We start from the raw sequence: 14,602 nt of genomic DNA on the forward strand, positions 1-14,602 counted from the left end.
AGTAGAGATGAAATAAGAAATCTTCTGGATAGGCAGGAAAACCCATTTGCCTTGGGAAGAGGCTTTCATTTAATTTCCAGTTTGGTCTTGTCAATTCAATGGCAGAAGAGGAGGTTTCCAAAACAATCTGTAGGTGTGTGATGCAGGCAGTTTATTGGGAATTATTGTGGTCTTATCTTTGAGGGCTCCTCCTCCTAGGCTGTGCAGGTGAGCAAGGTGATCCTGCTTGTCTGGCAGATGGAAGGTGAACCACATGGGACTAAATTCTCTGACTGCTGGAAGATTGCAAGGCTGCGAGGGGATGGCGGGGCACAGGGTGGGGTGTGAGGGGGATGAATAAAACCTGGTCCTGTAAGGCTTTGCAAAGAAACAGTTGCTTGGTCCTAAGAAGTTCTTTCCTTCTTGGTTTTCCCCTTTCTCCTCTTTGAGACCATTCATGCCAGAAGGTTTCTTGCCACCAAGTTCTTATCTTAGAACCCCAAAGCCTCAGACTGACCTCAGAGCCCAAATAATCACGGCCTTTACAGGAGGATTCAAGTAGTACAGGCGAGCATAGGCAATAAAAGAAAATACTTGGATTCTAAACTGTTTTTGAGTAGATACTGCATAAATCGCGGAAACCAATGGGGTAAATGCTTCTTCTTCATGGACGCACAGTGAACACGCACACAGCTGTGTGGCTAAGGCTGGTATTTTTCTACGATGGAATATGCCTATAACGGAGGAACCTCTTTCTTCCCTCCATAAATAGTTGATTCTCTCATATGTAAAAATTATGTTTCCTTTTGTTAGCATTAATGGTCTTCAATTAAATCACATGCTTTTATCATATCAATTTATGGAAGTATTTTTAGCCACATTATTTATGGAACATTTAGGTCTGCCTTTCAAAGTCCTCAGTAATCTGTAGTGTTTGCTGGTCTGCTTTTAATTTATCAAAGCCCTCCCTCCATAGGCATTGCACAAAACACACAAGCAGCAGTGATTTCCCCTATACAATGTGTATTTGATAGGCTTAATGTTCATCTTTATCCACACACAGATGTTGGCATACAAGAAATGTAGAGGGTGTCTATAAATCCAAGGAAACATTTAAGTGCCCAGTGATACATAGATACATGGGTATCATACTTTATGTACTTGATAAATATTTCATCCCTACCATAAAGAAAGCTTTTTATCAACTTTGATTGTTTTTTTATTACCTTAAAGTATTGCAGTTGTTTCTCAGCGTTCATTGTTCCTTCCTTTTCTTGTCTCAGGCAGGAATTGAAGATGAAAAGCTCTGTATCTCTCAGCCACCCTTTCAGTTCTTTGATCCTGACCTCCAGCTGCCTCACCAGGTTTCCGCTTTCGGGAGAGAGCAGGTCACGTGGACCAGACCCACTGTGTCCTGCCATTGTGTCCTGGATCTTCTGTCCTAGGGTTTTCTAACGCATCCGATGAAAAACAAAAACAAAAACAAACAAACAAAAAACCACCAACAACAAAAAAACAAAAACACAGATTAGCTTCGGTACCAAAAACATTCCACAGTTTGGTTAGTAACAAGAGCCTCCTGGAAGGTGTCCAGCTGCACCTGCCCCCTCACCATGGACATTCAGTTCAGATTAGCTCATTGTTCCATTTAGGATTTTTGAATTCTTGAGCAGCGTGTGTTGTTCTGACTACCACTAGAGGCTTAAGAAGACCTCATTCACTTATAATTTCCTTTAACAGGAAGGAAAAGTTCACCATGGTCACTGATGAAAATTCATTTGAATTCTCATGACAGGAGTTTACAAGAAAATATTCTCTGCGTAACATTTTCAGGAGATAGAAGTCTGAGTTTAATCAATATACTGAAGAGGCCAAGAGTAGATTGTACATGGAGAATTAAATTCCTTTTTTTTTTTTTTTTGGTTTCATAAAGTACAATTTCCCCAACCGTACGACTGAGGGCCGCTCAGAAGGGGCAGCTTCCTTGGTGCTGTTCTTGCATTTTACCTGACTTAGAAATTGTTCAACCCCACGATGCTTCCCACTCTGCATTTCTGGATGCTAGACTTTCTAATATATGTGTCAAAGTCAGTCCCAATCCACTATGCCAGAAGCCTTCTTACATTAACCACTATGGCATGAATGTGCAGCTGAGAGGGATTTTTTTTTTTTTTTTGGTGGAAAACACTCCGGAGAATCAGTAGGAGTTAATCTATAATGATGAATTAAACCTACAGAAATAAGCTTTAAAACACAAATAAAATTAAGTCAACAAACATCCATTTGCTGTGTAGCGTTCTGTAAATAGTATCTTTAGGAGATCCTAACAGAAAAATAGCCTTTCTTGGCAACACCCTTGTATTTTCATGGCACAAATATTGATAATTTGAAGACCCTCCGTGGAATCCAGATTTAGCTATTGTTTTTATGCTGTAACAAAAGTAGCAGCAGGAGGTGAAATCAATGCCCTTGGAGGGTAGGGTCACAAAAAAGAATTTATTGCCACTTTTTTGTTCTGGAACAGTTTGCAATCATAAATTCTTCATAAACAGAATACTTCAGAGAATGGTCCGTCTTCATAAATATACGACAGAGGACATCAATTTCATTTAATTCACAATTTGTGTCAGCACAGCAGATGCCAATGCCTGCCTTGATAGGGTTGTTTAATATGCAATTGAGACAGAGTAATATGCAGCACAGGGGACAAAATTTCACAGATTAAACTGTACGCACCACTGACATTTCATTCTAATGTATTTCCATTCCACACTGTTCACCTTAGATGAAAGTAATATTAAAAACCATATCCCTCTATTTTACTATTGTTAGAAGTTAAAATCCTTGTCTTTAAATTTTGTTCATGCCAATTAAAATGTAATCATGCCAATTAAAGCAGGATGCCTGGTGGTGATGGTGTGGCAGAGGTTCTGTTAAAATCTTCCCTCTACCCTTCTCTCCCCCTAAATCATTACAGAGCTCTGCATATTGTCCTCAAATGGTATTTTTTGTCAAAATGGCAACCCTTTTTCAGGTGTCTGACTCACAATGGATAGCTAACTATTCTGTCTCTTTTTTGGATATTACGTTGATTTAAAATTTTCGTTGAGGAAGCAACATACAACGACATCACACAATTTTCAAAAAAGATGACTGTCAGTTACTTATCAAATTAGAAATAGATATGTTAAACTATAACGTAAACTACTGCTCTTTCTATCAAGGACATAAAGTTGCTGATCTCATCTGTTTGGTGAAACAACCCCTTAAAAATGTCTACACGAACCACATTTCTCCTGCAGGAGATCAATGAATTCTGTGGAATTTACTAGGTTCCAATTGAAATCACCATATTATAAAGCGGAGGCCATTAATTACTATTAAAAAGTAATGTTCCAGTAGGCCAGAGGAAAAACTTCCAATGTTCTAAGTTACTTTGCACAAGGGTAGAGTGTAGTGAATTTAGATGAGAAAGCAAGGATTTAAACTTGCAGTTTTTTAATCACCTAGATTAAGTATGGCAAAACTGAACACTGGCACTCCTCCAAGTCATCTAGGTACACGGAGAGCTTTTTATTCAAAATATTTTTGGAGTATTATTTCTTTAAAATAAAAAAAAAAGGCAGGAAATGGAAGGCATGCAAAATTATGCTCCATAACTGACACCACCCATACTTTGCTGTTATAATTAATCATTTAAGTAATTGACAAATTTAGCTTACCCTTGATTTGAAGTGAAGGCAATTTAGGAGAGAAGCTGATGAAAAAATACAGTTTAACCTCTCTCTCTCAGCTGTCTTCCAACAAAAGGACAGCCCTGTCTCCTGCACAGTGCCATCCTGGTCTCTGGTTAACAGAATCTCTATATTGCCTTTTTGCCAGATTCTTGCATCTCAGTCTTTGGCTGAGACCCAGCCCATCATTGTGTGAAATGAATTACATGAAACTTTTTTTTTTGGGGGGGGAGGCTTTTGTTAAAAGTGAGCTGGAAATTGAGGCACAAAACAGAGGCCGATTTCATTCTGCAATTCAGATTTGGGTCAGATTTGCATTTTTGTTTTGGTGGCTTTAGTGTGACTTGAAAGCTGTAGTGACAACTCCACTTTTCATCTGAAGGGTACAGTAAATAGTTAAACAGTGGATGTCTCTAACATGTACCTTCAGAATAAATTCTATTAACATTCATTCAAGCATGACAGTCAGTGTATATCAGATAGACTGTATTATAGTTGACTTGGTGCATACCCATAATACATGGCATATTTTACTTACTTTTTTATGTATTAAAGAACCAAAATTATTAAAATCTGAGAGGAGACAAGCTCAGAGTAAAAAAAAAAAAACCAACAGAAGAGGAAAAGCAGTGTTTTTCCCTCATAATAGCATAAATAGCTTGTTTGAAATGTAGGTAGTGAATTGAAAGAGAGAGATATTTGTGCTTCAAATTAGAAATCAGACAGATAGAGTACTTCACTACACAAAAAATGTACACATAACCTACAAACAGTAATAAAAATGCAAATACCCCAAGCAGTTCCCATTTTTCATTAATTGAATCCACTTTTTCAAGGAGATCATTTGGTAGTAAAACGCCACCTTTCTTCAGAGCTTCAACCTTACTAAGCAGCTCCGTCTTTTTCAGGTCCCTGATGGACATTTCCACACTGTATCGCTAAAACGAGAAGAGAGAAGAGAGGTATCATTAGGGAGACAGGTGTTCTTAGAAAATCTTTGAGCACAGAGTTAGTGATGCTCATGGGTGTTAAAAGTTTTTGTTTCCAATAAAATGTCTGGGGAGGCTAAGCCTAAGGACCTTCAGAAGTTGAGGAATATTGCTGAAATCAGTCCAAATATATACTACTCACACATACATAAACATCCAAGGTATTCCATTTAGTTGACTAAGATTTATGTCATTTTATTTTATTTTTTTTAAAGATCTGAAGATTTATTTATTTTATTTTTAGAGAGACAGAGAGAGAGAGAGAGAGCAGGAGGGAGAAAAAGCAAGCAGGGGGAAGGGCAGAGGGAGAGAATCTTTCAAGCAGACTCCCAGGTGAGCGAGGAGCCCAACTCGGGGCTTGATCCCACGACCCATGAGATCACAATGCAAGCTGAAAGAGTCAGATGCTTAACTGACTGAGCCACCCAGGTGCCCCGATTTATGTCATTTTAAAGTAAAGTTTACACACACATTTGATCTTTAATTTAAAATATTCCAAATAGGAAAATACCTGGTCCAGGGAGATTTAATATTATAGCTGATTTCGGTCAATACTTGGCTCCAGAGTGCTGCCCATCTCTCATCTCTGCCCCACAAAGGACTGGTGGTACAGGGTCATACAAATAAAATGATCCCTAAAGATTAAGTGACCTTCCTCCTTATCCTGTAAGTCTCCTGAATTCTCAGTTAACACCCCCCCCACCCCCATTTTTCTTTTACTTAAAAACTGCATGGGCTTGGGCACCTGGGTGGCTCAGTCTGTTAAGCATCTGCCTTCGGCTCAGGTCATGATCCCAGGATCCTGGGATCGAGCCCCGCATCGGGCTCCCTGCTCCATGGGAAGCCTGCTTCACCCTCTCCCACTCCCCCTGCCTGTGTACCCTCTCTCACTGTGTCTCTCCCTGTCAAATAAATAAATGAAATCTTTAAAAAAAAAACAAAAAACTGCATGGGCTTGAGAAGAGGTACATATAGAGAAAAAAGAGCAAACCAGTGCTTTGGAAATGTTTACAAATCTATGCTTCTTTATTGATTACCATAAAATGTCCCCAAACATCACAATTGACTACAGACACTTCTCCCCCCAATATACATTGTATTCTAACGAACTGCCGAGTGAGTCTCTGCTAAAAGATGTTTTGCTAGAGATAATCTAAGTGCCATTTAATATGGCAGTTACTATAGTGATTCTCTTCAAATAACTCTATTTGGATATCTTCATAGTTAGAAAGCCTTATATTACGAACAGCTATAAATGACTCTGGCTATATTTTTAAAATGTACTACACATAAAAACACCTCTGAGTAGAAAACTAGACTCTGGTTAAAATATTACACATATTTTACAACTTTAGCACTTTTCCAAAATATAATGGCAACCCCCCAATTTTTTCTTTGAGGCGTGTAATTGGGGCCACTGAGGCCCTTGGTAGTGTTGCTCCTTTGCTCTAACTGAGCGAAGACAGCACCTTATCAGATCTAATCAGAAAAGCTTTTGTCTGGGCAAAGCAGCAAATCAGCCAAGTTCAAAACATGCCCAAGCATGTTATTTACCCTGAAAACATGGCATTATCTAAGATTCCAAACTAAAATACAATTGGAAGCAGCTTAAAGGAAAAGAAGGTGTGAGATCCTTATTTTGCGTAATAGATTCTCAGCATTTACGTGCATATGTTTGCATACTTTTAGTTTCAGATTTTAATCTTTCATTTACACTAAACATGCACATCATTTGTATTATGTAAACTTCTCCAAATGTTAGTCATTTGTGGATCACAGAACAAAATGTTTTAAATGAGGTGATTTAAAGCATTTCATAGTATTAATGAATGTTGATCAGGGTGTCGAAGCATCCAAAATTACATGAATATGCATCATGAAAAAAAATCAAGGGTTGTTTTAGAGCTCCTCCAGAATTTGACCTGTGATACGTGGGAGATTCTGATTGCATTTTCCAACGCCAGGCAATTACCAGGACCCTGTCACTCCAATACTTAAAAAAAAAAACACTGGCCACTCGAGTTTTCTGGACAAAACACTCAACAAGTATTCTAGAAACCTCGATAGTGTTTTATTTATCAGAGTGATGATTGAGGAGAGGCCAATCTGCTTTATGTAATCAGATTCCCATCTAAAGATGATGCTGCTGACAAAGATTTACATAATTAATTTGGTAAGACTTCTTTGACATAATATTGGGGAAACCAGAATTTCAGGCAGGCAGAAGAATCTTATTCAAATCTTTTGCTCATGCCACGTGCACTGACAGAAGGAGTCCTCCGGCTGTGCCACCTGGGAGCAGCCTCCACCAGTTATCACTGTCACTTATGACAAGCTCATCCCCTCTCTTTACCCCAACTTTTAATGGCTCCCACACAGCAGATCAGTCAAGACAGAGAACAGTTTAGATTTGTCCCATAAAAATGATAATCTTGTAATAATAAAAAAATATAAAAAGCAATTAATTTAATTTTAGACATAATAAAATAATTTTCCCTATGAAATGTGGCACAAGTAGTCACTGCAACGGCTATTATAAAAGGTTATTACGCTAAAAAAACCTTGTCTTTAGGTATGCTCCCTGTCATGTCACCGGGTAACCTACTGTATAAATAGCTTGATTAAAGATGTGATTGATGGACAGTGCCTTCAAACTATAAAAGCTAAGAGAATCCAGCTAATTGTTAGGTGTGTTGGTATGTGCACAAGAGGTACTTGAATGTCATGTAATTTAAGGCAAAAATATTTATTTTAATTTTTGAGGCACTCTGAAGGTTGAATCTGATGCGATTAGGACCTCAAGTTGTATATGTATGTAGCGATGCCAGAGGGTTGTTTATGTTGAGGCTCAAGGTGTTTTGCTCTTCTCTCTTCAACATCTTTCCAGAAGCCTTAGATGGGGAGAATCAACCACCAGCTCTATCAGTTCTCAGTCATCCTATCAAGTAGGGCTACTTTGTCCTGTGGTGAGAAGATAATTTAATCTTCATATTCATTTCACCCACAGCAGTAAGTGAGCAGAGGCTGCCCCATTGTGTCCTATAGTCTGGGGATATTATGATAGAGACTACTCTTCAATAGCCCAAAATGAGATTAACAAAGTTAAAGTCAGATGGCTTTTCTTGAGTGCTAAGGTAAATAAGCATCCAGTATTTAATTTCCCCACAGCACCTGCTGTGGGCCTCTCTGTCTAGTCAAAAATAAAATATACTCTATTGAAAGGGCATATTTACATTATTAAGTGTATTTGCTTGGCCAATTCAATTTTGACTAATGAAGCCTCCTAATAGATACGTGAATGATCTAAATTAAAGGCACAGGCCACTCCTATCCTAAATGCCACTCCTGTGTGTACAGAAGGTATGTAAGAACACTTTAAAAACAGAGTTAAAAATAACCACAAACACTAGCTTGCTATTTTAACCAAAAATTAAAGAAGTTTTTAGAAATTCTTATTCAGTGCTTACTTTTTAAAAACACAAGTGCTGAAATTGAATTATAAAACAAAGCCAGTAAAAACAGGGATTTCTGAAGTAAATATAACTAGAAATGTATAAAGACTTGATTGAGATAACTTTTTTGACAGTTATGCTAAAGGCTCTTTTCCCTCCTAAAATCTTTTTTTTTTTTTTTTTTTGTTAAAAATCACACCAAAAATTCTGCCCAAATGGAGACTGGAACAATGCCTTGAAACAGTGTTAATTGTCACCATGGAAACCAGAAGAATAAGCCATTTTGAAACTGGTATAGAAGGCACACATTGAGCAACTCAAGCATTTTTCTGCCTCCCTCAATGTTAAAGAACAAGATGCCTTGTCACTGTGAGGTCAGAGAAAGAAAGCATCATGAAAGGGTTGTAGATGCTCACTGTCTAGTAAATAAAAAAAATAGAAAATAAACTACATACAGCTAATGCTATAAGACTCTACCCAGTGAATCTTTTTGAAATAGAAAGATCATCAAAAGATGACCAGGATGGGGGGATGGATTCCACCTAAGCAAAACTTCAGGGCTATATTATGTGAACCTTGCCCCCAAAGCTCCCTGGGAATTCTGCTGTTGTAATAAAACTTCAGAAGAGGAAAGAAAAAAGGCAGCATGATGGAATTCAAAATAATGCTCTAAAAGCACACAGAGAGATTAAGACATCCATTGTAAGACTTTTGTATGGTGCTTCTGTTGGTTATGCTGAAAAGAGACCAGACATTGCTGAGCAGAGAGTTAAGTTTGGGCTACGAGAAACACAAGATTTAAACCAAACAATTTTCTTTATTATTAGAATAGGGCTGTCCAATTCTGCATCTTCAGGGTTGGAGTATTTACATCTTATGCCATATTTTAACTGGGCTTTACGTGACTTTCTATTAGGAAGAGTTAAAGCAAGGAAAAGATCTAGTTATTAGAATAACAAGTGTGAGTATCTCTCCTAGTGCAAAGTAATACCGCAAACACCTGGCTAGCCGGCATAATCCCCCTTTCTCGAAAACTCACAACAGAAAGAGAAAATACGGCGAGGGAAAAAAAATGTATTTTAACCTATTTACAAGAAAGCATTATGCTAGGAATACACCCAAACACCAAACTACTGGAAAACTATACGTGAAAATACACATTTTTGCACAAAACTGCAGAGATGTGTCTGTCTGTGACTCCCGTATTGTGCTCCCTGGCTAGTGTTTGCCCTCCTCGGGCGAGGCTTCATGGTGGCCCCTCAGCAAGTCCATGCCTAATGCCATTCAGTGGTGAACAAAGAGTCTTTTTATATGAAAGTCCAGGGTCCACGGCTCAGCTGTACATGCCCCCGAGTGCAGGAATCTGCTAGAGGCCAGCGCCATCTCTACAGAAGCTCTTACGCCGCCCCCCGTTCCAGGACACCAGTGTCTAGCCTCTCACAACATGCGGATGCTTCACATGGAGCCAATATCACCAACACTTCAGGAAGATGCGCAAGATGGAAGAAGGCTCACGCCCAAGACAAATAATAGTCGTTATTTCTTACAAACTCTTTGTATTTTGCCATTAGCAATTTATGGCGAATAATTGCACAGAGAAATTATAAAGACTCCTACAATTGTCCTTGTAAATTAATAATAGGCTTTCTTGATTGGGATAAATTTGCTGCTGAGCCTTTGGAAAAATTAAAAAGTGCAATGTCATTTAAAATTGCCAGAACTCGCACAGCAAATTACATCTGAGGTTAAGAATTGAGTTTTACCCCCTCTTCTAGCTTATTCCATTTGCATGATCTGGAAATCACATTACATTGGCCATGTATTGTTAATTGGACATAGATTGCATTATCTTTAATATAAATCAAACTACAAATATTAAAATGAATTGCAAATTCCCTAATAGAAGATCATAAAACAATCTTTTTTAAAGTATCTCCCATTAATAATTTAATTCCAATTATATCACTCAGAAAACCTAAGTAGGAAACCTGGCAACTTATTTCTCCAATCATTTCTTTTACATAACAAGTACCTAAGCCTTTGAAAATAAATACCCAGGGCAGAATTCACTGTTATAGAAGAAAAATAAAAACACCAAGAACTGAAAACTTTTCATTCTGATTTCATGTAAAATACTGCATGGGAATACCAAGCCTGCCTGTCTCATCCCTTCCCTACCCACGTCAAGGGAGGTTTAACTGAGCTCCAGAACTATTGTAATCTTACTCTCTAAAATTATAAAATTGATTATTATGCTTCTATTTATTTTTCAAAAGGTTCTCTAGCCCCTTAGATTTCCCTATAAATCTGCTATCTTTCTGAAGCCTTTGCATGGCCTTTAATGAGTTTATATTAAATATTTAATACTGTTTAGGGCATATCCACCACTACCCAAAACAGTTATATTCCCAGCAGTCCCACTGTTTCAGGCAGAGGACTTGATTGATCCTCCTAGCCCGAATTGAGTAGAATGAAAAGAAGCAGTTGGAAAATAGCAGCAATCATTTAATGCAGATGACCTCTGACAGCCTCGCAGCTCTTCTATCTGAACAGAAATTTGCATGGGGTCTCTGTGCAGAGGAACAATGTAACCTAAATGGTAGACAATCTTTATTCTAATGAAGTGGGTGTCAAGGTCAATGTAAAACTGCAATGATAAATGGTGCACCACTAGGCAAGAGAAGTTGCATGGGCATTGTAGTGCTTTCACATTAATTGAAGACTGAAATGCACTGCGTGAAAAGCACAAGCCTCTCTTTTCACCATAATGTGTTAATGCGCCAATGCCGAAATGATTTCTTCAAGATGTTTGCCTGTTGACACGTATCTTATTGCAAAAATAACGCAAATGTGGAATTATGGCAAAAAATGGACATTTTTAGAATTTAGCTTTTTCCTGGAACAGAATTACAAAAACCTAAATAAAATGTCCCCAAACAACATCCTGACACCTAATGTAATTCCTTTGATCCCCTTTTCTTTTCTTTTTCTATTTAGACCTGTCTTTAATTAGTTTCAACCAGGCAACCTTTATGGACCCCTTCGCTGGGTACTTTTATATGAGCTAACCTTAAAAGAGGACCGAGGAGAGGAGAATCATTCAAATATTATTTTTTCTTCTCACTTCTAAGTTTTCTGCTTAGTCTGCAGTTAAGATCTTCAGGTATTGTTTGTCCTGAATGAGAATGTATGAAAAGCCTATGGTTTGTAAAAGAAAATAACTATTTTCTAGTGTGAGAAACTAGAAAACTATAATCTGGCCGTTTGACATTGCCAAAATGACTATACAGTAATAATTACACCATTTCTTCAGTTGATCTAGCAATTTTGTGGCAGCCAATTTTTTCTGTTATATAAAAATAACGACTGTAAGCTGCTTTAAAAAAATCCTGATCTACTTAAGCCTGTCGAGGGGACATTGTTTGCTAATACACTCATTAGCAACCAAGCATTTTAACTTCATCAATTAAACAGGAAATGGAGTTGCACCATTAGTTTCACAATTTGCTAAAATACTGATAAGAGCATATTACGAACCATTTGAGAAACATTTCCAGGCTCAACCCATAATATGTCATAAACTCGATGCATTTTTATGGTTGACATTTTTTTTTTTTTTTCTGATTCCGGTAGATGTAGCCACCTTTCTAACACTAAGCTTCCTGCTACAAATAGATTTTAACAATGGAATTACAGTTATACTCATCAGGAACAGTCTGCGGGTCTTTCAGTCTGTAGTCTTGGTGACTAGGAGGCTATTAGTATGATATACTAGAAAATAAATGATATTGCTGGTTTGCAATTCTGATGGAAAACAAAGTGTTTCAAATAGAATTTAAAATTCCTTAAATGGTAATTCAGAGGGAAAAAAAATCTCAATATGAAGGAGGATAGTGAAAAAGAAAAAAAAGTTACTGATGAAACTGTTTAAAAAACTGTACAGCTTCATCTGTGTGTGATTTGTCAGGTCTGAAGCTTTGACGTGCCCAAGGGGCAGACCCCAGCGGGGAGTAGGCTGCCGAGCTAAATAGCTGTGAAAGAAGTCTTAATGTAGGATGGAATTCAAACTAACCTTGACATGACCTCGGGAAAAATATGCAAAAAGTAAAATGAATGCACTCTGCAAGATACATCCTAATTTTGTGGTGGAGCTGGTTAGTTTTACAAACATAACTGAGACCTTAAAAGAAAAATAGAAAGCTAGTAAAAGGGGCAAACTTTGGAATTCAGGCAAAAAACGTAAGCAAGCATGATGTGTTACTGTGAAGGCATGTGAACCATTTGGAAAGAATCCAAATAAAAACCCACACCGAACAATATTGTTGTCAGCCTGTCTATTCAGGAAAATTGTTTTTTTTTTTTTTTAGGTTGAATATAAATGACACAAAGCCAAGATTACATCACTGCATTACAAAGTCTGTTGTGGTTTTTAGCTGAACAAGCCCCATGGATCTATTGGTTTAGGACAGTAATTCAGTAAGGAGGTTTTAATGTGTTATTTTTCCTCCAGTGACAATAAAAAATAGAGGAATTTAAGGAAAAAATTTCGTGGGTGCTCTCTAGTCTATCTCTTGCTTTTGATCTGTATTTGATAAGCCAGGCTCACATTTTAGTTGATGCACTGAGTCTTGATTTGACTTTATTATAAATTTTGCCTGTTTTGAAGTGATCGGCTTAGGAGGAAGGCATTTGTTCTAGGTCCCTGGCCAAGAACTGGCTAACTCACTGGATATATGGAAATTTTAATTGACTGTCAACTTGTGTAGAAATTCAATCCTAATACCTTCTCAATGCAATTTTGTAGCAATACCAGTTATTTACTACACTATTAACCAGATTTTAAACATAATTAAATTGCTAAGAACATACACACAAAATCTAATGACTTAAATCTCTACAGCAAGGATGTGAATTCCTAGATCAGGTATATTAGATTTTCATAAGCATAAAGTAAGCAGAAGGATGCAGTCATTTAGAAGCACAGAAGTACAAGGAGTTTTCCTGAGAACCTGTTGAACAACATATGTAAAGATCACGGTTTCATGGATATGTTATACCACAAGGCTCTTTTTTGGTCTAGTTGTACTCGATATTTTTATTAATGATACATAAAAATAAAATATGTATATGGCATGTTGATTGGATTGCCGGGTTATACTAATCTCAATGATCAATAAAGAATAATAAGTATTTTAGTTCAGAGATCAGGAATTCAAATACATAGAAGGTGGCCATATACTCACAAACTGGCTCTCTGGGGGAAAAAGAAAAAAAAGAAAGCCCTGATTTATAGTGTTCGCCGATTTCCCTGGTGTAAATACTCCAACCATGGCAGATTCCAAACTACCAAAGGTTGCTACTGCTGGCAAAATTCCTGAGTACTGAATAACCAGTTCTTCTGAGCCAGGACTAGCCAGCTCCAGTACCCTACTGCCTGGCGGCTAATGGAAAGAAGATGAGTCGTGCACAGGTAAGTCATCCTTTTTCACTCTAACTGTTGCTAGTGTCTTGGAAAAAGAGAACTGTTTTCTCTACTAAAAGAAAAACAATGCAAAAATGTGAGGATTACTAACATTCAATCCCAGCGAAGGGGGAAAAGGGAGAAGTAGTGTGGATTGTGGAGGGTAGGAGAACACAAGTTCCATCTACAAGGGGCAACCACTACTCAGCTCTGCCCACTGTTCCTATGTTGAGAATATGGCTTCAAGACAGCTTCTATATGAACAGGGATACATGTTTAAGAGAAGCCAGAAATACATATTTTCAGGTGAAATCTCCTAATTTTTATATGTTGAATTAAAACTTTTTTTAACACTGTACAGGCCAAACTATGTCTCTGAGTTGGATCTGATTCATAGGCAACTGCTTCACAATGTCTATTTATGATGATACTATTCTCCAAAGGGAACACAACATGCTAGCAGAGTAGATTAATCTAAATAGGAGATATGATATATGTCAAGCCTGAGATAATAATTTCCCACCAATTAAAAAAATAAAAATACAAAAACTGCATAAACAACAGAAGTAAGTAGGCTTCAACTGTCTTTAGGTTCAATGAGTCAACAGACAGTGGAAGGTAAATATAAAAAACGAAATACGATTTGGGGCTGGATTGAGACAAACACAGGGTTATAAATAAGAAAAGCAACAGATCAGTTTGATTGTGACTTACTAAGCCCAAACCTGCAGTCCTGGTTCTGGTTGGGTTCCATTTTCCAAGTGGGGCTTCGACAATGTCTAAAATGTCCAAAGGAAAGCACTCAAGGAAGGCAGAATATTCAACACTTCCCCAAGGAGCAAGCTGTTGAAGGAGCTGAAGATATTCAGCCAAGGGTAAGTAAGAGTTGAAGATGAGAGAAGAGAGGGAAGGACATGTTAGCAGACTTGGAAAATTGGAGGGCTTTCAATAGAAAATATTAATTTCTTTCATCTGGTCTCAGAGGTC

General features: G+C 37.6%; 1 protein-coding gene across 1 annotated transcript in view; it reads right to left on the reverse strand.

Moving 5' to 3' along the window:
• AKAP6 (A-kinase anchoring protein 6) overlaps positions 1 to 14,602 on the reverse strand; it is a 367,046-nt gene that overhangs the window by 70,357 nt on the left and 282,087 nt on the right. Inside the window, exons 9-10 of the mRNA XM_021695522.1 lie at positions 4,505 to 4,651; positions 1,206 to 1,430 (exon numbers count right to left, since the gene is read on the reverse strand). Coding sequence (XP_021551197.1) covers positions 1,206 to 1,430; positions 4,505 to 4,651 — 372 coding nt within the window. The remainder of the gene's footprint in view (positions 1 to 1,205; positions 1,431 to 4,504; positions 4,652 to 14,602) is intronic.

Source organism: Neomonachus schauinslandi, chromosome 9 (assembly GCF_002201575.2).
Source record: "Neomonachus schauinslandi chromosome 9, ASM220157v2, whole genome shotgun sequence".
NCBI lineage: Eukaryota > Metazoa > Chordata > Mammalia > Carnivora > Phocidae > Neomonachus > Neomonachus schauinslandi.